This window comes from Pyrgilauda ruficollis, unplaced genomic scaffold, assembly GCF_017590135.1.
Source record: "Pyrgilauda ruficollis isolate IOZ18807 unplaced genomic scaffold, ASM1759013v1 scaffold36, whole genome shotgun sequence".
Lineage (NCBI taxonomy): Eukaryota > Metazoa > Chordata > Aves > Passeriformes > Passeridae > Pyrgilauda > Pyrgilauda ruficollis.
Window position 1 is genome coordinate 2,576,942 of NW_024525045.1, and position 24,368 is coordinate 2,601,309.

The 24,368-nt window shown below is 37.9% G+C and overlaps 1 protein-coding gene across 2 annotated transcripts in view; it reads left to right on the plus strand.

The window, feature by feature from the left end:
* SLC9A9 (solute carrier family 9 member A9) overlaps positions 1-24,368 on the plus strand; it is a 177,959-nt gene that overhangs the window by 108,405 nt on the left and 45,186 nt on the right. For both annotated transcript variants that reach the window (XM_041475797.1, XM_041475796.1), the window contains exon 13: positions 24,056-24,104. In XM_041475797.1, coding sequence (XP_041331731.1) covers positions 24,056-24,104 — 49 coding nt within the window. The remainder of the gene's footprint in view (positions 1-24,055; positions 24,105-24,368) is intronic.

Sequence of the window (24,368 nt, forward strand, 5' to 3'; positions counted from 1 at the left end):
ATAAGTCAGACACATCCTTGTTTCCTAAGAGTTTGTTTCACTACTGCTCCTTTTAAAGATCATGAATACATCTTAATAGTGTCCTCCTTGCTGCTGAAGAAAGAGCTATATAGGCAGATTTTGCCCTCATTCTAAAATCTGTAGTTACTACACAAGTATGTAATAAATTGTGTATTTCTGATTATGAGAATATGCTGGAAAAATCTTCCTCCACTGCTGCCTCATTCAGGCAGTAATTTATTAGGTATTGTTTTATATATTCTTCTTCACTGCATTATTTTTTAATTACTTCATAGTCACTTGTATTCACAGAGAGCAATGAATGACAAGGAAGGTTAAATTACAAGAGAAAGGGAAATAGAAAATTGTAGTAAAAAGGATCTAATTTAAATGCAGTGTCCTTCCAAGTGTGCTTTTTTGAAACCCAACTTTTAATAATGAGTGTACTCATGCTGGTTATTGATGCTGGTTTCTTCACAATCCATTCAGAACTCCCTGCTGTGCTTTGCAAGATTACCACAGAAATCCTCAGTATCGAGATAGGCCTGCAATTCACAATTCCTTATCATTTATTCTGTATATAGCATATGTTTTCCTTGTTTACAAAATGATGTCTGATTACAAGCCTTCATGTCAGACTCTTGCTATAAAATAGCAGCTGAAGATAACCAAATTGGGACTTTTACAAAGAGCATAGATAAAACTGCAGACAAAATAAGGACTAGTGTACAAGTGCACTGGATAAACATGGATGCAGGCATCCATGTACAGTGGGGAGGTTTTCTATTTCTGTGACAGTTTGATTCTTCTTCATGACATGTCTCATGTCCCATAATGTCAATCAAGGCCATTACAGTTTGGATACACTCTGGCACTATCAGTCATCTTTCTGAGATTTGCCACTTTTTCACTGTCAGTCAGCAGGAGTTTTTCCATGTGGCAATGGAAACGTGGGTGAGGAAGAGTTTTCTCATTAGATCTTGGGGAGCAAATCAGTCTGGGATTCTATAATAGGAGATAAGGAATAATGCTGAGAATACAGTAAGGGGAAAGGCTGTGAGCAGCAGTCAATGTGCAGTCGGAGAGCTTGGGTCACCAGATGTCCTCATGGTTTAGCTCTCTAGGGAATGTTTAAATTAAGATTGTGAAGTGCTTTCACTAAGAAAATGAATTGGCTGCAAGGGCATTTCTTCTGCTTCTTAGTGCTACCCAGAGGTGCAAAGTCCCCCAAGACCACAAGTGAGGGGCTGACTCTCATATTAACTGTTTATACCGTTCAGTGCACATGCTTCTTTCTCTAGCCTCTTGGACAATAGATTTCACCAAAGACACTGAAAGTAGACAATCATTACTGATCTGAAATGCTCATCTCTGAGGGTTTCCTCTCCCTTTCCTGCATCCCATCAGATCTGCCAGACATTTTTATCAATAAAATAAATTGGATTTGTAATCAGGATATTGATTTTCTTACTATAAAGCCATTAGGTTCATAATCTACACTTAATTTCTTGACATTGGAGCATACATCTTCATAAATTATGAGGAGGTCAAGTTGAGATAAAATTTTAAATAGACATCTTTAATTAAAAATTTATCTTGAGGCTCTGATTTCTCCTTCTAGTGAAAATATTTCATTGTCTTTATAATTTATTACACCTCAATGTGGACTTTTGTCCTTAGCTACCAGCATTTATCTTTTTAGTCTTAATTAATTTTGCTAAGTAATTGTATTCAAAGGTGGTGGTAATTCATGACAATTGACACTTGTATGGGTTCTGGCAGAAGAGTTTGCTGAGGAAAGCTATGGAGTTGTGGCAAATGACACCAGCTTGTTTAGTGTAATCCCCCAGCATGCTGGCACCTGTGCCTGAGCAGCAACTCTGAGCTGCATCTAGCCCCATGGTTCTTTAGAAGAAAAACATTTTCAAGCTAATATTTTTCAAGCTAGTTTGGAGAGTTCAGCTCACAAAGCCAAGGGCAACTGCATTACAAGTACAAAAATGATACGATTGTCTCTGAAGAGATTTATTGGAAGGGGTTTGTGTGCCATCAATTACAGAAAAGAAGGGCTGAAGCCAGGGAAATGCTGCAGCCATGGCTATGAGCACAGAAGAGGGAGCCTGGTCTCACAGCAGCCCTTTGTGACCAGCTGATGTGAACATAGCTCAGGCACCTTCCCAGGGCAGCTTGAAGCTCTTCTGTGAGATTCCCCAGTGCTCCAGGGAACCAGATCTACCACTGTCAGTCAAATTCAGAGCACAGTGCCAGCTCAGTTAATGTAAACAACTAAAGGCATTCACCTTATCAAAATAGTGCTTACAGGAAATTAAAAATATATGAATGGTCACAGTGACTACACTGGCTTTCCCTACAGAAACTACGAGTTGCTGTAAAGGTGAACCTTCTCAGGAGAGAATGTCAAAAACAGCACAATCAAGCAAACAAGAGTCACCAGCAGAGTGTGCTTTTTTTGCCATTTTTTCATCATAAAATGATTATCCAGGAGATAATGTGTTTAATTGAACTGGAGGCATTCAGAGACTAATAGAGAAGAACATGTGATTTCTGAACCTATTTGGATGGATTGAATCTCATTCACATGCAGTGTTTTGTGTCCCTTCTCCCTCTGTGAAATAGGGTCCAGTTCCTATCATTGGTTCAGGAGATGCATCTCTAAACTCCTCAAGGTCAATCAGCTCAGTCTTATCCTAGAGATAAAAGCTTGAATTTATATGGTACAGACCAACTTACCCACAGTTTGGATTTAAAACATGAATAAATCTATCATCCATTCAGTTCAAGATATGTAAAAACATAAATCAGAAAGAACTCACACCCGTATATTTACCATTTACTCTGCCATAATGCATTACAGTGTTAGGGCAGAAGACAGTACTGAGATCTCTACAGTCTTCTTGCTGTATATTATTGCCCACATATTATACCATGTTTCAATTATTTATTGCTCTTTCCATAATTTACATTGGGCAGTTCTCATAACCGTGACCAGGACACTTGGTGTATAAGGGAATGACAATTCCCTTACACCTTAATTTCCTTACAATGACAATTTTAAAATAAGAGTATGAATGAAACTTCTGGAAAAAAAATCAATCTTTGTCTCCATAATAATTGCAATTCCCATAATTTTCCCCTTTCCTCACAGCAACACCATCAGATCTGCATTTTTCTTTTTCAGTTAAATTTTAACATAATGTAAATATCATCTGTCACTCTATTTTTAGAGAAAAGATTAGGATGTGTCCTCAGAGATAACTACCAGCTGATTTATTCCAGGACTATGTATGGCTTATACAACACTTGCAAATTGTTGCTAAAACATATAGTAAGATACACTATAAAAATCAACCATGTGCTACCCAAAAAAGATCAACTTCCATCTCCCATGTACTGCAGCAACATCAATCAGCTGTGTCACAAGTAACCAGCTAAGAGCATTTGTAAAAAAAAAAGCTTAAATGGATCCCAGGAATCCACTAAATTTATTAATAAGAATTCTTGTTCCCTTTATTTAACAAATGAATTATATTAAAACATATATTCCTACTTAAAGTCTATCTTGAATCTAAGAAAAGTTCTCAAAGCCTTGGAAATATGACCTGCTAATAACAGAATTTATGTCTAAATGTATCTATATGTCAAAATACAGTCTTAAAATAAATCCATACCCATAATTCTCATTTTGCTACTGTGTTTACTCATACACAGCAGCCTTCAAAATGAGTCTTAAAATTCTTGACAAAGACTGAATATTTCTTCACTTTGTTCTAAAAGAATGAAACATAGACTTTTGGAAACATCTTTATTTATTTTAGCTGTCTCCTTTCTAAACACCTGAAACTCTGGGTTTCAGGGAGAGTTGGGTGCTCCCTTTCTGAAGATGGGGCTGTATTTAGGAGTTCCCAGTCGTCTGGTGCAGTAGCCCAGCAGCTCCCAGCACAGAGGTGCTGCAGCTGTTTACATCCCTATCAGCTGCCACGCCAAGAGCAGAACTGGCTGCACCACCTTCCCAGGTAATACATTGTCTTTTGACTTATCTTAACGTTGTAACAGGAAAAAAAATTGCTTTTACTCCCCATGTGAAAGGACTACAATATTCAGTTCTTGGCAGACAATGAATAAACCTGGATCACCATGTGAGAATAATTTCATAATACATCAACACCAAAACAGAGAGAGCCATTTAAGTTCACAGTCAAATTGAACTATTCAATAAATGTGCCTTCAGAGATGTTGAGCATTACTTGATAATGCTTTTGGATATGTTATTCCCTTCATTCCCCATACTCTGATTAAAAATAGAGAGCTACATTTTACAGTAAATCTGCACTGAGAGGTTTGAGGATAAAGGATTCTCCTGACAGGCAGAGCAAAAATTCAAAGCTGTTAATAAAACATGTCCTATAAAAGCATTGTGCTAGGTATTAGGTCTTGTTTGTTTATCATCACCTTCTGTGTAAATGTTTGTCAAGAGATTTCCAGACTCTTTGTGCATCTCTTTGGAGCTGTTCTTCAGTTAATAGGAAGAATTTTATTCCATAATCTAAATAAATACTGAGCAGCTTTGAATAGTAGCTTTTACTACTGTGCCTATCTGGCCATTGCTGTTGGTAAATGTATTTTAGAAAAGAGCTGTGTGCCTGGCTGCCCTTCAAATCACACCATTTCTAGTTTACCTAAAACTTCAGTTCCAAATATCCAGTTTTCTCTAGGTACTGAGGCCTGGCATAGCCCATTTTTGTGGGATATCCAAGGCTGACCAAACTCACATTCTCAGCAAAAGCATCTCACTCAGCAGAAGCAGTCAACATTTTGGATCCTTCAGTATCCAATAGTTTGTTTCAACACCAAAGGCTAAGGCAGTACCTATGTTTAGCAGCATGGCTCATTAGGGGTGTAGATGGGCAGTGGGGTGAAATGCCATGCCATGACTGTGTATGACTATGGCTGTCTACCACAAAACAACCCAAAAACCTGGTTAGTAGAAGATGATTCTGTGTTTATCTCAGCCCTTTCACAGCTAGTTATAGACTGCTGAAAGAGAGAAGTTTATAACAGAGCAACCATAGTAACAATATGATCTTGGCCATGATTTTAGCACTACTGCTTCAGTAACAGAAATATTCTTTTCAATATCCCCAAACTTTGTACTAGCATTCCCTGTGTTCAAGGGGGTGCTGCAGAAGGGCACTGGGCAGAATGGTCTCCTGACAGGTGATCTGGGCAACAAGGCTGCAGTCAGCTGAGGCAAGGAGGAATGATCCTGTTGCCTGGTTAAGAGAAGCCTCATCAGAATATTGTGCTGCATCACTGGGAGCTGCTCTGCTCATGCAGAAGAGCATGAGACAGTACACCTCCTTACAGCCATTCCTTATGAACTAGAGCCAAACTAGAGTTTGACCTCTAGTGTTTCTCATTTTTTTCCTAAATGAAGGACACACATCTTGGCTTTCCTTTCTTCCTCACATAGACACACAAGAATTACCCTTCCTGAAACACAGTTAGTCCATGAGACACTCTGAACGTACCAAGAGTGTGTATACATATCTTCAGATGACCCATAATTCAATACCTAGAAATTATTAGGAACCTTGTTAATTGTTTTGCTTGTGTTCCTTGGAACACATTTTCCTGTCCTCATTTGTCAAGAAGAAGGAAAGTCAGTTTAGAAAAGAAGGTTTAGCTAAATGTTTTTTCCTGGCCTTGGCAGGTTCTCTCCTCTATAACCGTATTCCTTTGGGTCATATTTCCTCTAGAGTGCTGGAAAACAGTTTAGTTGATGTGAAGCATCTGTTATTTACTGTTGGAAACAGAATCTTCAACTGTAATTTGTGAGTGACCACAACATAGAGATGAACAGTGTAATTAAAGGCAGGATATGTTCGAGCACGGTTGTATTTCTGTGCACTTTGTACTGGTTATTATTTTGTTTAGAACAGTCATAATCAGCATAACTGGTGTTCCTTCTCAGTAACAAATATAGCTCCAATAAACAAAGTTTGATCTGGTTTGCAGGGTCATATTGCTCTTTAGCCATGGTACAGTATGTATTTAAATCACACTGCGTTAAACACTCCTGTTGGGAGGCTAATTTCAGCCAAGTCTCTTCAGCCCACTGAGAATTTTTTCACCCAGACACACTTTCAAGAGAGATCACACTGTCTTTGCTTGGAAAAGCATTTTATCCTAAAAATACCCTCTGAAATCCAGAAACAGCTGTAATCTAATGTAACGAGTCTAACCATAAATGCTGCAACTATTTTTAATATACTGTCCTTAGCTGGCCAACTATCTGTTCCTGTGAACACCTACAGGGCACCCTTCTGCCTGGCACCTTTTACACTGATGATAGTTTGAATATTCCTGCATTACCACTAGTGACATATACATGAGAAAACATATTGCTGACCCTCAGGCTCTCCTCAGCCTTAGGATGTTACTGATCCATGTGCAGCCTCTCAGGTCAAAAAATCTACATTGCTGTTTGAAAAGTGATTTTTACAATTGCGAAGAACGCCTTGAAAATTATTCAAGTAAAATTAACAAGGAAGCTTTTGTGTGTTCATGGACAGCCCACAATAAAGGCTCAGAGGAAATGCTGGTCCCAGAGTTATTGAAGGAGCATTATCTTCATGACACACTGATTGGCTGATGAGATCCATCGTTGTTTGCACACAATATTCTGTGTACAACAGAAAAATAGGAATTTGTGATTCACTTAGGAAACTGCATGGCTGCCAGTCACACTCTGTGCACCCAGTAACTCACCTACCCAGCAGGGTGGGGAGCAAATGGCCCAGGAAAGTGGAAGAGGCAGAAAGGTTTAGCCAAGAGATCACTGTCATTCAGCATTTGAATAATTTGCATGGTAATATATTGATTGCTTGTGACATGGCTCACAGAGAGCAGATCAAGTGCTGGTTTGTCACTTTGTTCCCCTTGATCCCCTGTAGTAGCACAGACTAAAATACTGGGTTAGGACTGAGTCAAGGTCTTTTTTTAATACAAAAATATTGCTAGGTGTGCTGCTTTTTCTTTGCTTGGTTGGTGGTTTTTTGCCTTCTGGCTTTGTGGGTATGTAAGCACTTCACGTGCATGCAGTAAGTACAAGAAGTAGCAAATGGTCTGGAGCTCCTGACTGAAGCCATATTAGAAAGGCATTCTGCTTCAAACCCAGAGGAGTTCAACATCACACATGAAATTACCTTTGAGCAAAGGAAACATTTCTTGGGGGACATCCACACTGAAAGGGTTAAGATGGTAAGTGCTTTTGTAATGGTAGCTAGAGCATGATGAGCCTGGGAAATGCTATAAATCAAGCAGCACTATAAAATTGGACATTAAATGTATTGGATATTATTATAAAAAAAGAAATTGGATAATTTCCTTTCATTTCTATCTGAAAATGAGAAATCATCCAGGTAATGAATCTCAGTGATCTCCTGAAATGCCTGTCATTTATTTGCAAAGTACTTCTCTGCAAAGATAAGGTGCACATTTGATCTCTCAGTTATTCACCACAGCATTTTGCCTGAATGGCACTAAACAAGATTTATAAACATTTGTCCTTGATAACAAAATAAAAGACTAAAATACAGAGGACTTGGCTTTCTGACTGCAACTGTGAAGGCAGTCCAGGGCAGATGTTGAATAGGAGATTTTGGATTGCAATTGTGACTGGTGCATGACTTGTACAAGACTCCAGCTATCAACTCTGTTGGTCTTTATTGGCCAGAGGGGTCTAATTTTGAGCACAGTCTCCTAACAGGGCAGACAGTTAAATCCCACCTCACACAGCTTGTATTTCTAGCTCCACATGGCTATTGAAAACAGAAAAAGAAAGATATGAAAGATAGACTTTTATTGCTAGAATGTTTGGTACAAGAGAGAAGAAAAATTACTCAACAATAAAAGATTCATGCCTTTCAGTTTACTAGCAGCAAATGATAAGATTAACTTTTCACAGGCCAAAAACCATGAATAGTTCCAGAAAACTATAAATAAATCTATAATTTGGAATAGAAACCATCCAGCTGGATTTGTGTAAATTAAACTATTTATCCTATTTTAAACACTGCTGCTTTGATATGTCTGAGTATGCTAAAAAAGTTTTCTTCCATCTAATGCAGTAATTTTTTTTCTCATATTAAAACATTTCTCCTTGTCACACAAAAGATAACTGCTATGCAGCAGTCAATATGATGAAGCTATTCAAGTTACAAAGAATCAAATAAACCTATCTGGAAACAGTGCTAGGGAACATCTTAATTATTTAGAACTTTGGAATGAGACTGATGATTTATTGCTTTCTACCAAAATATCCCAAATTAATCTGGATCTCTAACTACTCTGTCAAAATTAAATTGGAGCACATAAACCCAGCTTATTTCAAGCATATGTCAAAACTCTATCATTTGAAGGTAAGCAAAAGGTACAGGAAAATAGTTTGAGCCTTTAAAAGTTTGAGATAAATGTGGTATCAAACTGGACTCTAGAAAAAATAAGGATCATATTTACTAAGACGAATCTTATATTCCTAGTCTGTAAGTATTGAACAAGATACTGCTTAATTCTTTCTATTATTGGTCAGAAACTGATGCTTTCTGCAAAATAAGTGGTCTCAAAACTCACTGAACTTTGATATTTTAAGAACTGTGTGATGCTGTCAGCTGGACTGAAAAATAGAAGAGCATGGAGCTGTTTTCACATTTGTTAGTTTGCATAATTTCCAAAGTGTGTATGTTCATCCTTCTCCTAATATGCTTGACTAAGAATACGATAATTTCTTCAACAAGAAAATATGAAATGAATAGAAATCCCATTTAGAAGGGATAAAAGTTTTCAGCATGACCTAAAATATCATTTCAGTATGAAAAAAACCCAAAAGTTTTCAAACTTTCTCATTTTTTTAAGCTTTCCTGTCATTTTCCTTTCTGTTATCAAATATTCCACAAAGTGCAAAAAAATTTAATTCCATTTTTAAACTCTACATGAAGGGAAGAAAAAAAAAAAAAAAAAAAAAAAAAAAAAAAACAAAAAAAATACAAAAAAAACCCACAAAAAAACCGTACAACAGACCTTGTGTCTTCCAACAAGAGTAAAGGTAAAGAATAACTGGGAAGATCTGGGGTCTTACAGGCCCTAAGGGTCTTATGCAACGTATGGACTATGACATAAATATTCTAACAAAACAATAGTGAATCTAAAAAATAAAAATATTACTGGGTACATCTGGGTTTGCAGAGGAACTTTGTGGCAGGAGAGAACTGTGACTTCAAATTTCATGAAACATTCCTCTGGAAATTCTGAACTTTGTGTTCTTTTTTAAAATGTAGAGTGGAAGGACAGGTCTGGCATGCTTGATAGCAAGCCTATCAAATTGTTCCAGAATTAGTTGAATGCAAAAAGTTAATTAAACCAGATATTAAGTAATCGAGGCTCTGTATGGCAGTCTGGGCTTTTAGCTTTTAATAAACAGATAATTACAGTGTAATAGAGACTTTTGTATAGTGAGTTATCAGAAACAGCCCAACAGTGACTGGTTGGTCAGTACATTGATGAGCTTTAAATGAGAAAATCACCTCCTATCTCAGCAAGAAGTACTTGATTTCACTGCTCTTAAAGTTATATTCTGATTCTGCATTTTTTTACTTCTTCAAATAGATACACCATTTTGTTATAGTGACAAATAATATATAAAGGGATCTTGAAAACATATATAAAATTATGGTTTTATAAGTCCAAAATGTTTTCTATGCAAAAAAAATATACAGAAAAGATGTTTGTACAAAAGTTTATCTATAAGTGCTGTATATGTAAAATACCAAACAGGAATCTAAAAAAATCACTCTTTGCTGCTCTTATTGTACAAGTAGACAAGGGATTGTATATGGTGACCTTGGAACTACCCAGTTGCCTTTGCTATTCACTTATTCATGAGCACTGAGCCTAGTCAGAAATTACAGAATGGGTTCAGGGAGTCTGCCTGCATCTCGATCTGAGTCTTAACCAGTCCCTGAGCTTTTCCAATCTCCACCCCAAAGAATCCCTGCAAATACCACGGCAGCCTGTTCTCCATCTAGAGACAGCAGCCACAGCCCTGGTCTCCCTCATGCCTGCATGGGTTTGATGGTTTGCTTCCTCTGCCTCATTCAATTTCTTCCACCCTTCTGGAAGAATTCTAGCCCAAACCTCATCAATTCTTCATCTGGCTGCATATACATCACGGGGTGAGGAAACCAGAGAAGTTAGAAAATAATTGTAATTCACCAGAAAATGAGATAAAATTATTGTGTAGACTGGTGGCTAATGTGTTCACTGAGGAGGTGCCAGCTTCTGTCCAAGCAAGTATTTCTGTTCCATTTTAAATGAGTTATCAACCAAAATGCATTCATCTTTGGCAGAGTAAAGTTCAGAATCCAGGTCTTCCAGTACCCAGTACTTCCAGTACATTCATTAGTCTACAGAAGAATGACTGCTCATATGCTTTCTGATCTAGTAACCCTTACATATACATATACTTGAATTTGAATTCTATTTTCTCAACTTAATTCCAGAAGACAGTCTGCAGCCAATATACTTTCTTATTTATGTTCAATGCAATACTGGGAAAAGAGACATTGAATTCTTCATCAGAGCTTTTCTTTGTATCACCTTGTGACTTTGAACTCTAAGTCATAATGGATGTGTGCCACTTTCCTATCACTTACATTGAAAAGCAGAATTATAAATAAGTGACAAGCTCCCCAAGTTAGATTAAGCAAATGTCGATACAATTTATTACAAACATCTCAACTGACATGTCCCAGAAAGGACTAATGATGCACTTTAAAAAGAAAAATTAATTAGTATTTTCTTTGTTTCACAAAGGAAGGGAAGAAGGCTCTTGCCTTTCCAGATGTAGATGTGGTCCAAGATTTAGTTGTGGACTTGACAGTACTGGGCTAATTGTTGAACTCTACAATCTTAAAGGTCTTTTCCAGCCTAAATGATTCTGTGAATCTATGAGGAGTTTTAGGCATTAGACTTGGCCCCTCAGCTCTGAAGTTTACTGCTCTGCTCAGTAAGGTAGGAACCTGAAACCAATACCAAAACATCACATATTTATGCATACACCGACAGAAATATCACATTGCCTGAAGTCACTGGCCACAGAGAAATACTTAGAGCTCCAGGGAAGCTGAGTGGCAGTGGAGAAATGGGGACAGATCCTTAGCAGGATGTCATAATGACATTCATTTATTTTCTTGGCCTGTAGGCAGAAGTATACTGTTCTTTCAGAATCCCTGATCAAGGCAATTTCTCACTCCACTTTCTGACTTAGTCTCTTCTTAATTTCATGCAATCTATTGCTTTCCTTGTCATCACAGCTAGAATTCAGATAGCTCATAGTTGCTACATACAGCAGTTTATTCTTATTTTTACAAGAAGACAACGGAAATGGAGTCCTTTTCTTAACTATGATGCAGCAAACACCTCCAAACACATTACAAAGCAACAAAAGAAGCTTAAATAAAACTATGAAACTTTACAGCACACTCCCTATCTCATCCTTCCAGAACTCCTTTTCCTCTGCTCTCATTTTAAACTTCAACTGGGTATTTCAGGATTATTGCTCAAGTTGTATATGGCAATAGAGAGAAGACAAAATTTAAGTTAAAAAACCAAACAGTAGAAACTTTGAGGAGTGTCTTTAATCGCACTTGTGAAAAGAGAGACTTTATTTAATTAAAATGAAATGTTTTACCAGTGTTTCCCAATTAATAAGTACTGTTCAACAAAGGGGTGATTAACCCTCCTCCTGGCTGCTCATGAAAAGTTTGCAAGGACTGGTTCAGGCAGTATAAATAAAATCTCAAAACACATGTTTACAAGCTAGCCCCCAGCAAATAAGGCAAAAATGCCAATTTGGTTCATTACCAAAAGAAAATTAGGAAATTTTTTACTTGAGACCAACAGAATGAGCAGTATCGAGAGCTTTGCAGCCACGGTTGTTTTGCTGACGCAAAAGGAAAAAGCCAACATTGACATCTGAAACCTCGGCTTTGCCAGAATAAGAAAGCTCAAAGGCAGAACAAATGCCTGATAGTTCCTCCATTCTCCTGAATACAATGTAACACAATAGAAACACATATATACAAGTTGAATTTCATCTCTGTTAGGGCACCACGCCAAACAAACAAACAAATAAACAGACCAGACACTAAATAAATGAATTTTTCCCAAGTCATGCATCTTTAGAAATGTGAGTAAAAGCAATGGAAAACAAGCCCAAGCCCAGCATTTGTATTTAGTGTACTTTCTGAACTCTACAAAGGGCCTTTGCACACTGTGAAATAAGGCCATTTCCTATAGTTCTTGATAACCACAGCCACTGACTTACAAGTGTCTGCCTTCATCGGTGTTGCTGTACAAGTGAAAGACAAGTGAAAAATGAAGAGGAAACAAAGCCCCCCTGAACAGCACGGTCCCAAAGCCACACCTTGCTGCTCCATGAGCCCTGTACCACTGGCAGGTCTCACAGTTTTGGATGACATCTGGTCCAAATTTGCCAACTGCACCAGAAAATATTTTTTCTCTCTAAAGCCTCTGCAGCTCAAGGGGTTGGAGGGTGTCTGTGAGAATGCACACACACACGTTTATGTCAGTAACAGCTTTGCATAGCCTCACATTACATACAGTGCAAATAATGGATCATAAATAGATCCATATATCTTTTAGATACAGTAAGTTTTTGTGTGAAGGGCCTAAGTATTATTTTAAACAGTCACAAAAGATCTAAATGTATTGCTTGAAACTGGTAAGGATGGCCAAGTTTCTTAAGGATTATATTGCAAAAACAAATTTAAAATCAACAGAAATCTGCTGTCTAAACTGAACAGTGCAATTATCAAACAACTTGTGAAATAAAAACATTGAATAGCATAAATTCCAGATAAAGGGAAGCACACTTTTCCAGCATTTCTGTAGTCACTCTTTCAAAAAGACCATGATGCATTAATTGATATTTGCTATATCAGGAGGATATAATCTATGTAGGTTTGGGGTTTTAAATGGTATAGTGAAAAATTAAATTAAATGGGTGTCTTTGAGTCATGATTTTATTCTCTGTTGCTGAGAAGCAAAGTGGTGGAAAAGAAATGAAAAGTTAAATTTTCCATTAAGCAGTGTCTCAGAACATTGCCTTCAGAAAAGAACTACTGCTCATCCTGCTGTATTTAAAGTGGCTTTAAAGTGTGTTTTGACACAAATGGGCACAGGTGTCATTCTGCCATTTAAACAAAAGAGTAATAATTATTGGCACTTTGTGCATCAGACAATGAAAATTTAGGCAAAACTTTTCTGTGTAAGTACCTAACATTTTCCTGAGTCTGAGCCATTTTTCCTGCATAAGGAAACATGGAAAGATCCTATCAGTGCTTATTCAGATTATGCACTGTAGCATCTCTGCCTATGAGCAGTGAGCTCAGCTCTACACACCCCTGTGCTGCATGATGTTGAGAATTCAGAACTGCCATTTTGATTTAATTTTGATTTTAAAAAATCAGTACAACATGTCTTATGTGGTATATGGGAGAATATACCTTCAACCTGCTTTGTACAGCCTTGGGTCAATCAATCCATACAAGTCCTTACTACAGTTCCCTGCTGTTCTGAGCATTTCAGACAGAACTTAGGTGCACGTATTTCAAAACAGGAATTATAATATGATCTTAAACAATGCAGCTGATTTACAAGCTTCTTGTGAAAAGAGTAGCCTAAATGGGCAGCAGGGTGATAGCTTTCATGGCACCAGATCCCAGCAGCAAAGGCAGAGGCCTTTACTCAGCATGATTTGGCTGTGACGTGCATTAAGCTTGACCAGCATTACTCTGCCCTTACAATGGCTCTGTGCACAATTGCTCCCAATACCAGCTTCATATGATAAATTCCAAATGTCAATGAAAGAGATGAAGTGCATGATATATTTTTCCCCATGCCGTGAGTCCAGGGAACTTAGAGTTGGTCATCTCATTATTGAGACTAATGCCTTAGGAGGATTTAATGTTTTACTTTGGGTTAATCGCATTAGCAATAATATAATGCATCTGCTATGCCCTGGGCTTCTTTCCAACACTGTGCTGTTTAGTTCAAGGAAAATAAAGGAACAGACACCTACAGTGATTCAGAGAACAAACATTTTACTGCTCTAAAAATCATTGACATAATTCATTGGAGGGAACTGTTATTTCTGAGCCAGAAATTGACTAATCTCATCTATAGGATTTTATCAAAATACAGTTTCTTTTTCTCATACAGATCTTCTGTAAAACCAGTTCTCATTTTTCCTAGCTGACAGTTTATTAGTAACCTGAGTAAGACAGCAACAAAACAGCCTAATTCCTTAATTTTTTGTTTTTGAAAGCTCTAATCATCTCTATGGATTTCAGCAAAGCAGCAATTAGGATCTTTACTATGTGCAAAAATGATACTTTTTATAATGCAGTGGTGTTTCTGTCTTTCTGCATTCACTGAAAATTTATTTTTAATAATGTGCCAGGGATATTTTTATTGATACATTTCCAATATCGTGTGCAGAGCATTTCATCTGTAGACTTCCTCACAGCATGGGGAGAAGCATGGTAATAATAATGAAATTCTTAAAGCACAAGGAGGCTGATCAATACTGTGTTTTCTTTACTGCCTCTTATTGAAAAGATGATACACAGATGCATGTGTGTGTCTAAATCTCTCCATTTGCAACATCCTAAGTTAAAGCAAAATAAGCACCTGCCATCACCAATAGCTCCTTAAGACATGTAGTTTGGTGTTATTGAAAATACAACATCTTTGACTTAAGTAATGGAAATCAAAATGTCTCTGGCCCCCTTTTTCTTATTCCCTCAAAACAATAAAGATTTTGGATGGGAGGCATCACAGTCACCTCGTGACAACCTTCCCACACTGTGCTGTGATTCAGTATCTCAAAAGCTCACCTTTGTCAGGATTAACTGGGTTGGCACTCAAAAGAAATAACATGATTACTGCCAAAAAAGGGATCCAATCCCATCCTTCCTTCAAAGTCAATACTGCATCAACACTACAATATGATATCTAGGGATTCTCTGAGTCCCAGTTCTCATCTGAGATATAAAACTCAGGTGAAAACTAAATTGCAAAATGTCACCTTGCTGGGAAAGTGATAATTGCCCTGTATAGCTCAGCTACTATCATGCACACTCCTCATATCTGAACTTCTCCTGAAGTTTTATAAAGTTATTCAAGTCACATTATTTTTCATGTGTTATTATTTTTCAGTTTGTTTGATTGGAGCACAGTTTTCCTGAGTGATGTGGCCCTTGTAACCACATTTTTCTCCAGATGTGTCTCCATCTCAACTGTCTGAACAGATTTTTTCCAATCTAAACAAAGCAAATTTTTAATAATTTTATAACATTTTGTTATCAAATAATCACTGTTGGCACGAGAGTTTCATTTTAGAAGACTTCTGGTACCAGTTACCCTGAATTTTAGATTTACTGAGGGTTTGGGAGTTGGCTTTTTTTCTGTAGCAATGATTAAAAATGAAAATTCAGGAGGATTACAGTCCTTTCAAGCTTTCCCATCCTTTGCCCATAAATCTATGTCTGATTGCCTACCAGTAATCACCTCCCTGCTCAGTAAGGGCAGTGTTGCTGTGAGGGGCAGTGCCCATTAACTGACTGTGGCTGACTCCTCATAACCCTGTTCTGGAATTCCTGCCCTTCCTGCACTTCAAAACAAGAGGGAGATTATAGACAGAATCTAAATGCTTGAAAAGCAGGCAGTAAAGTGCTTACCTTGTTCTACAGATCTCAGGTTTTACATAAATGAGGTACACAAAATGATCTCTTTCTTTCAGTGAGTAAATGACAGCAATGGCAGTGAGTGCCAGCCTCAGGTAATGCCAATGAAACCCAGGCTGATGAGTGATGCCAGCACAATCATAAATGGAAAGTTAAAATGACCACCACATCCCAGTATAACTCAGAAATGCTGAGAAGCTGGCAAAAGTATCAGGGAAACTGTCTTAGGAAAGACAGAGTGCTGGTGTAACTGTGCTCCCTGGGAAATCAATGACACCGGGGACCTTGCTTGACTGGGAGCTGGGAGAGCTGTGCCCAGCCCTGGGGAAACCTCCTCTCACACACTGCAACCCAGAGCCTGCTCAAAAACCAGTGGGGGCATCTTAGGATAAGAACAGATTAGAACAAAACCCTGCTCTTTTGGTACAGGGAGAGTGGAAGGGCTCACATACAAGCACATGACACACAGACCAGTCCTTCCTGGGGAAGGGACAACAGAACAAGAATTTGCCAAACTGCCAGAGGGATCTGAACATTGCCAGGTTCCTAGAAAAACAATTGCATCTGAGATGTGTTTTCCAAGCAAGGATATAAAAAAAGAGGGAGAAATGGTGGTGTTTTCCACATACTTTTAGAATAGAAAGTTTATTAATCTAAACATAGATTACTAAAAATATAATTTTTTGACAGATTTTTCTTCTCCCTAAGGCTGAAGTAGAAAAATAAGACATGCAAGTGAGTTGTTACTTAGCAAAGCGAGCTATACACACCAAAGTAGAAGGTGATAGCTGGATCACCTACCACAGTGCAATGAAAGGTACAGGAACAACCTATGATATAAGCATATATTAATAGGAAAACCAAAATCAAAAGATGGGGAAGGGTGGGGGGAAGGCAGGGGGAAGTAAAAGAAGTAAAATACTGTTGGATCAGCAGATGTCCCAAGAGGATATTTAACATTGCTGCAAGGGTCTATGGGTTTCACTAGTTGTCTTTGAACCACATACTGAATATATTTAATTGTACAATTATTGTGAAATCAAACAGTTCTAAGAGAAAGCACAGAAATCAAATTTCCCACGCATTCACTTTGTATCAGAGGCAGGAAGCAACTGTGAGTTTGGGTCCCTAAGGACACATGTACATATGGACACAGGGATGTAAAACTTGTGAAGCCCTGCATTTTTCAGCATCACACTTGAAACAGGAACCCCCTGCAGCCACTGCCTGAAGAAGAAGAAGTGCTGAGCTGACCTGCAGCCTTGTGCTGTGAGTTGCATGGTACTGGTGTAGAGTGGGTCTGGCACAGTCAGTAGCTGCTATTTTTCCAATTTGACAGGGAATTCAGTGTAATCTGTGTAATTATTATTCAGTGTAATCTGTGGACATAAATGTACTACTTGCACTTCCCATCCATCTAGATTTGATGATCTTTGATGTAACAAGCCTGAGTGTCATAACAAACAATAACACCTTTTATTCTGTCATAGAATCTATTATAATAATCCTTCCTTAAACCTGAAAACTCATTCCAGTTCTGACATTGTCACCAGAAGTTTATGTTATCTTGGTTGCTGCCAACTTTCATGCTGATTTTTTTCCAATTTATTCATGTGCATTGATATTACTACAAATGATGATTTCTAAAAATTCTACAGAAGTTAAATTATGTTAATTTGACTCAACTTAGGTTCATATTTTCAAGCAAGACACCTGATTCCTCTACAGGGATAGTCACACAGCACAATAACATTGATAATCTACCATGTGTGCCAAAAACACTGTAGGGGTGTAAATCACTGCTGCTCAGGATGCTGCGCTGGAGTGCACTTTGTGACTCCAGAGTGTCCATACCATTTTAGTGCCCCTGCCCCAACTGGAGTGCCCTGCTCCCATGACTGAAAAACATCTCATATTGCATTCTGCCATGCAGATGTACTTTGTGACTCCAGAGTGTCCATACCATTTTAGTGCCCCTGCCCCAATATTAAGATAAAATAGGATTATCAGAATGGAGGATCAGATACCAGCTATCTACAGATCCAGTTCATAATTCTGGCTGCTCTGCAAATAAGTTCATAATGTAAATGGAAGCCATCATCTTTTTTTAAACTTTAGCATTTTCTTCACAGAGCTGCACAGCTGTAAGAAAGTGGTAAAATTTTATGCAGTGACATGACTCTCAATTTCAAAATCTTTTTGATTAAGGTCACATCTAGAAACTATTACTTGTGGATGTCCTATAAAGCGCTGCAGTTCTTTCTTCAGCCCTATCTTCCATTTGCTTTTACCCATTATTTTCATGCATTTCACCCCACTTTTCTTTGGACACCATTCATACAGGTGTATTAATTTAACTATCAATTCTGCAACCAAGCAGTTCTCCATTTGCCCACCAAAGATGGTGCATAGACTTTGACCACAGAACAAATGTTTAGCATTTTTTTAAAATTATCTTACCAGTTTTGAAATTTATGAAATTCCAAGTTCAAAAGTCAAACTATATCACTTTTACCTCTTATATGATTCAACAAATTTAAAATTATACTTTTCATTCTATTTCAATATGTTGCATATAGAAAGCATTAGCTACATGACAAACAGCTGTCATAACCATTTAGGAAGCATCATTTACCTGCTAATTTCTTTTAACCTTTTCAGCATGAAATGAAACTGATTTGTTCTTTCTGCTGTGAGATGCTAGTGATTACTCTTGCCTTAAACTCAAACTGAAGTGTTGTCATTTATTAACCAAATCAGCTTGAGCTGAACTTTGAAGATCTATACTCATGCCACAGTTCCTCATGGGTTTGTCAATGAAATATAAAAACCAGATGTTTTTGACAGCATCAATCCACAGAAAAGGCAACATGTAGCAGCAATAGAGCAATCTAGAAGCAAAAGCAGATTTTAGGTATCAGTTTGTTAGGAATACACATCACACTTACTGCCACATGGACAAGAATAATGTCCTAAGAAATCATTATTTATCCTGAAGGTTTTTTAATTTCAATTACAATGATTTATTAGAGATCATGAAGCAACCTTTTTTTTTTTATTTTGCTCATGTTTCTATTCTTTACAGTTAATAATTCTGTACTGAATGCAATATGCTGATGATGGATAGCTACAAGCTTGAGATTTATTAATGCAAAAATATTCAAGACTCCTGTTGCAAATGCTGTTTAATGGCCATCTTGGAAAATTGGGTTCTAAATCACTTACTCAAAAAACCCTTCCTGGGATGTGTAGCTTTTGAGATATAAGCTGAGGCTTCAGGACTGGTTTAGGTACAGTGAGACAGCCAGTGGAAGGCTGAGGCCATTGCACTGACAAAGTGAGTTCTTTCAGTGAAACCTTTGACAAGCAAAGAAGCCAATCTTGTTATTAATTAACTTACAGCAGCACTCTTGGAGCTCTAAACAAAAACACAGCTGTGCTAGATTTTGTACAAACATAATAAAGGATGTGTACTTACAAACTAAATGAGGTGTTGTTATCCCCATTTCATACTACGAGGCCAGAAATGGACAGAGATGCCAGACTTTTCACACCTCTTGTACTGGCTTTGTTTCCACACTGGTGTAGAAAAGGATACAGAGGACACTTGGCTGATCCTGACCCTTATGTGACAGCTCAGTGATGTCCTGTTCCACCAGTTACACGTTTACCATCTTATATTTAGATCAGGGGATGATTGCTACTTGCATTAGGAGATAATTCTCTTTCCCAGGTTTGATCTTTTGTTCATTAAATCATTAGCTGCATTAAATAATACAGATATAAACAATTTTTCTAGGGGCTTCTGCTAGATAGAATTAATTATATGCTCTCAGAACAAGGTTCCAAGTAAAAGCAGTCCTGGCTGTCTCAGCCTGGGCACACCTAAACCATGTGAGTCCATGGGAGCTGCAAACCAGACTAGGTAGGTCTAGTCTGGTCTAGGTAGGTCTAGTCTAGGTCTGCAAGCAAGATCTAACTTGCACAAACCAGGCCTTGCTGTGCCAGTACAGAAAAACTATGTAGGCCCAGAAGGACAATTTCTGTAATTAGAATTCAGATTTTAGAGAAATGTCTCTATTTGCAGACTTCCCAGCACTTAAAGTGAGGGAGGGCTGAGAATCACACTTGTAAGTATAGACACCAACAGTTCTGCTCTGAGTGCCTAGATCCTCATGAAGATATGAGTCTGTACAGGGTTTTGTGTGATTTCACTGTAGAAAGCAGATATTTTATCCTACCCTGTTGATTTTGTGGTGATTTTGCAATGCCTGAATAGTGATTTACTACTCAGTATTCCTAGGGATTGGGTGTGTATTTCTTACTACTGATTCCCCTGGCAATTTGGGATTTATCTTCCCATCCATTTTCTTTTCAAACCACCTAAGGAAAGATGTTATCAACTGCTTTGTATTCAGTGACAAATTCCTTCTCTTATTACCAAACACATTCTGACTCTTGCTAAAAAAATGATGCACTTGATAGCACACAGGGATTTAAATCCCATCCACTGCAAGGGGTACTTGTGCAGATTAATGCACAGTTCCCAGCAATTCTTGGGCCTAATTGCTAGAGGATGGCTGAAGTCAAAAGCTTCCCTTCCATGTTTTGAGCAGAGCAACTGGAAGCATTCTCTGAATCCAGGTTTTGATCCAGTACTTATTTAAAAACAAAAAACCATGACACATGCCCTACCACACCCCAATTCCCCACCCAAAAATCCTGAAAAGGAGAATACAAAGAAGTTGTCAGAGGTTTGATTTCCTCCCTATCTAGGGCATTTGGACCTGAGGTATTAGTAAAGCCTATCTAAACATATAAAGTAAACTTCACTGCAGTGTAGAACTGATTAAGAAGTCTTTGAATTTGTCTTCATGGAAGAGAAATCATCCTAATGTTTAATGTATGGAATAAGATGCAGAAATAGGCAGAAATAAAAGCATATAATATTTAGAAGACAAACAAGGAACAGAGAGCAGCCAGGGAAAGTGGGACAGAAGGACAGAAGAGAGGCTGCAGGAAGTAAAAGACAACAGGAGAATAGAGAAAAGTTGAGAGCAAGAAAAGAGAAAAAATACTAACTAAATTTTTTTCTGAGCATCCATGAGATCTCACAGGAATGGAAACCTGAAAATGTTAAAAGGGGAAAGATGTTTGTACAAATATTATCAGGGTATTTCTTAGAGGCAGTTACAGTAGTTCATACATATTTTAATCTTGCAAATTCTACTGGCAATAGCATTAGATCTAGCAGGCCTTTTGAAGAATTCAAGGTTGTAAACTCGAAGTGCATATCTATGATTAATTTCAGTCATCTTGACTGTCTCATATAATTTGGTATATTTTGTTTTTTCAATATTTAGAAATATTAAATTCTACTTCATGACAAATGTATCAGAGCTAATTCTAGAAGACCATGATTTGCAATCCTAGGGGCATGATATTAGGCTACAAAGCCTATGGTTGGATATTAAATAATTAGCCACAATTTCAGAACTGACTGGACTGAGTTTACATAGCTCATACTTCATAAAATTACAGAAACATATTGCTATTTTAATGCATTAAAGAAATCTCCCATATAATGCAAAGAATAATTTGGTTCTTTTCCCACAGGACTTTAAATCACTTGGTAATATTGTGGTATCCAGAATAACTCCCAGTAGTGAGATACTATTCCATGAGAAAAACAGCAATTACATCTGACCATGTATTTTAAATGAGGGCAAAGAACAGTCCAAAAAAAGTGTCAGCTCAGGCTCAGTAAATTCATGTGGGATAGAAGCCTTCTTTTCATTTTCATACATGAAAAACCTAAGGCTGAAATCCTTATTTATTGTTGCTTTTTTTTCTAGCTTTAAATGTAATACTCCTGCTAGGATGTCATGTGAGAATCTTCATTTGTGCTGTATTATAATAATCTGTTGTCTGCAGAATAAACAAAGCAAAATGTCTAGCTGTCTCTGTAGCTATAAAGATGAGAAATTATAGATGCAGAGAAGCTTCAGCACACCACAAATTCTGCAGAACTCTGGAAAAAAATTTACCAGTTAATTCCTGCTGTCAGTGGAATTAGCTATTAGTTATATCCCCGCTACTGAATCAATATCACAGCCAGAAACTCTGGTCCTACCATCCCCATGGCCTCCCCCTTTTCCCATTTGCTATTACAGTCCTTTGAGTCCTGGGTGAAATGTTTTCTGTTGTCTTAGCTCAGTCTTTTATAACACATCACAACTCCAATACACAGTCAGCCAGAAGTGCTGTTTTCTCAGCTCCAGTAAGGTGAGAACTGCATGAAGGCTAAATTACTTCTGTCCCAGAAGTGACCTTTTTTTGAGCTCAACTTAAGCTCATTAAAAAGAGTGTTGGGAAGTCTTTGCTGCATGCCTGCCTTTCAGCTGCACCTATCACATGTAAATATATTGGATTTTTTTACTTCCAGAGCTCTGCAGTCTCCAGCTGATGTGCTGCTGGTGGGTTTATCTTGGCCAGGTGCTGGTGCACACATCTAATGAATCAGCACAGTCTAATAAACAGTGCCTGTGCTCAGGAAACAGATTGGCTTTCTGATTCTGACCTGGGTTATGAGTTTGGGAGCACAGCACTCGCATTTGTGCCACTGCTGCACCTTCAGTGCAGCCACGGTCCTTACCCTGCAGCCTCTGCAGGGCAGGGCTGTCTCACCCTGCTCTGTTTTACAGGGCTGAGCACAGATAAGGCCCAGACACTTCTGTTCTGCACATGGCAATGATAAACCCACTGTCAGATAGATGGTTAAACCTCTGGGTAATGATTCTTTTCTTTTTCATATGTAAATGTTTCCATTTTAATGAAATGGAAATACCTTACTTGCTTTATTCCAAACTAATGAATAGGGTTAGTATCATCAGAAGCTTTTCCTTGCAATTTAAGGGCCAAGAGGAAAAAAAAAAAAAAAAAAAAGAAAAGAAAAGAAAGAGAATCTGCTATTCATTCTCTTTGTTGAGTCACCACCAGGATGGTTATTTTTAATAAAAAGACAGAAATATTTATGCCTGAAGGACTCAGGTTTGTTGAAGTTCTAGAGCTATGATAGAAAGAAATATCTTTTTTTTTGTCCATTCAGTATTTACATATAAAAAGCATCTGCTTTGCATATAATTCCTGTCATTGTCTCCAGTTCAATAATAGTGTATGCATAACATTCACAGGAAAGAATGTTGCGGTATGCAATTGTTAATATTAAATACTATTTTAAAATATAATGTGATGTGTTATTACCAAAAGCAAAATTATACTCAAAAATTAAAACTACACTCAAAAATTAATATTATCAGAAAACCAGTATACTGGCCATAAATTAATATCTAGTGAAAGACTACATTTTTTCATCAGTAAGTTCTGGTTTGCCTTAGTGGACCTGCTAGCACGAGCTACCTCGAGCTTGCGAGGCACATGGGGGTTGTTGGTCACCTTAGCTGTGGACTTCAGATTTGGGAGATAGTAAGGTGTATTTTTTATCATCCCTCACTGCTTTCCATGCTTTCTTGTGTCTTTCATCAGCACAAGCCTCTGTTGTTCGACTTAAAACATTTGTCAATTGCGTTTCTCCTCAGCTCTGAGTATCAGCCCTAATCAAAATATGTCAATTCTTCCTTTAAACCGCACCACTTTAAACAGCCAATTTTATTTTTTTCCCATCCATATCGGATGGGAAAGTGCCACCCAGGTTATCATCATCTTGTACATCACTCCCTGCAGTCTCCTCTCCCTTCTGGGTTGCTTCCCTGTACCTGGTGTGCCAAGTAAAGCCTTTTCCAAGTGCTTCAAGAGATCCATAATGCAGCACAGTCAAGACACACAGGTTCTGCAATCCCATCCTCCACTTCCAACTGCAGTACCTCAGCCCTGCTCTTCTGACAGCAATTAAGCATTTCCTAGCACAGGGTAACAGCTTGATTGTCTCTCCCCAGAGATGGATCAGAGCCAGGATAAAGATCTAGTCTCAGGTGTTAGGAGTGGCAGTTACATGGAAACTTAAGTTTTCTAAAAACTTCAGAACTTCCTTAATTTAAAAAGTGATCCTAACGTTTTCCCAGCTCTTCTCCTCATTTCTCACCTAGTAAGAAATGAGTGACACAAGAAACATTTTTACACTCAAAGCTGTCTAATATACACCAGATCATTACCATATGTCCTCAGGTTTGGTTTTTTGGGTTTTTTTACAGAGTTGGCGTAGATCCAGATGAAGATCTGAAAGCTAGAGCTGCGAGCCAGGTATGTCAGGCTTTTGGACATACATGCTGAATGTAAAAGTGTTCGATGTTTGGCAGATCATGACTGCATCTGTGGAAATGAGACATCTCAGAACACCATTTAATCCCTCAGAATTAAAGAGGAGAATGTGTAATGCTCAACTCTAGTAGGTCAGGTGTATGAAAATATTTTTCAGTTATTTTTCACATGGAAGCCTGAGTACATTGTGAAAGGGGGCTCCTGAACAAGCTGCAGCTGTTCATCTGTGCCTTTCCATTTTTTTGT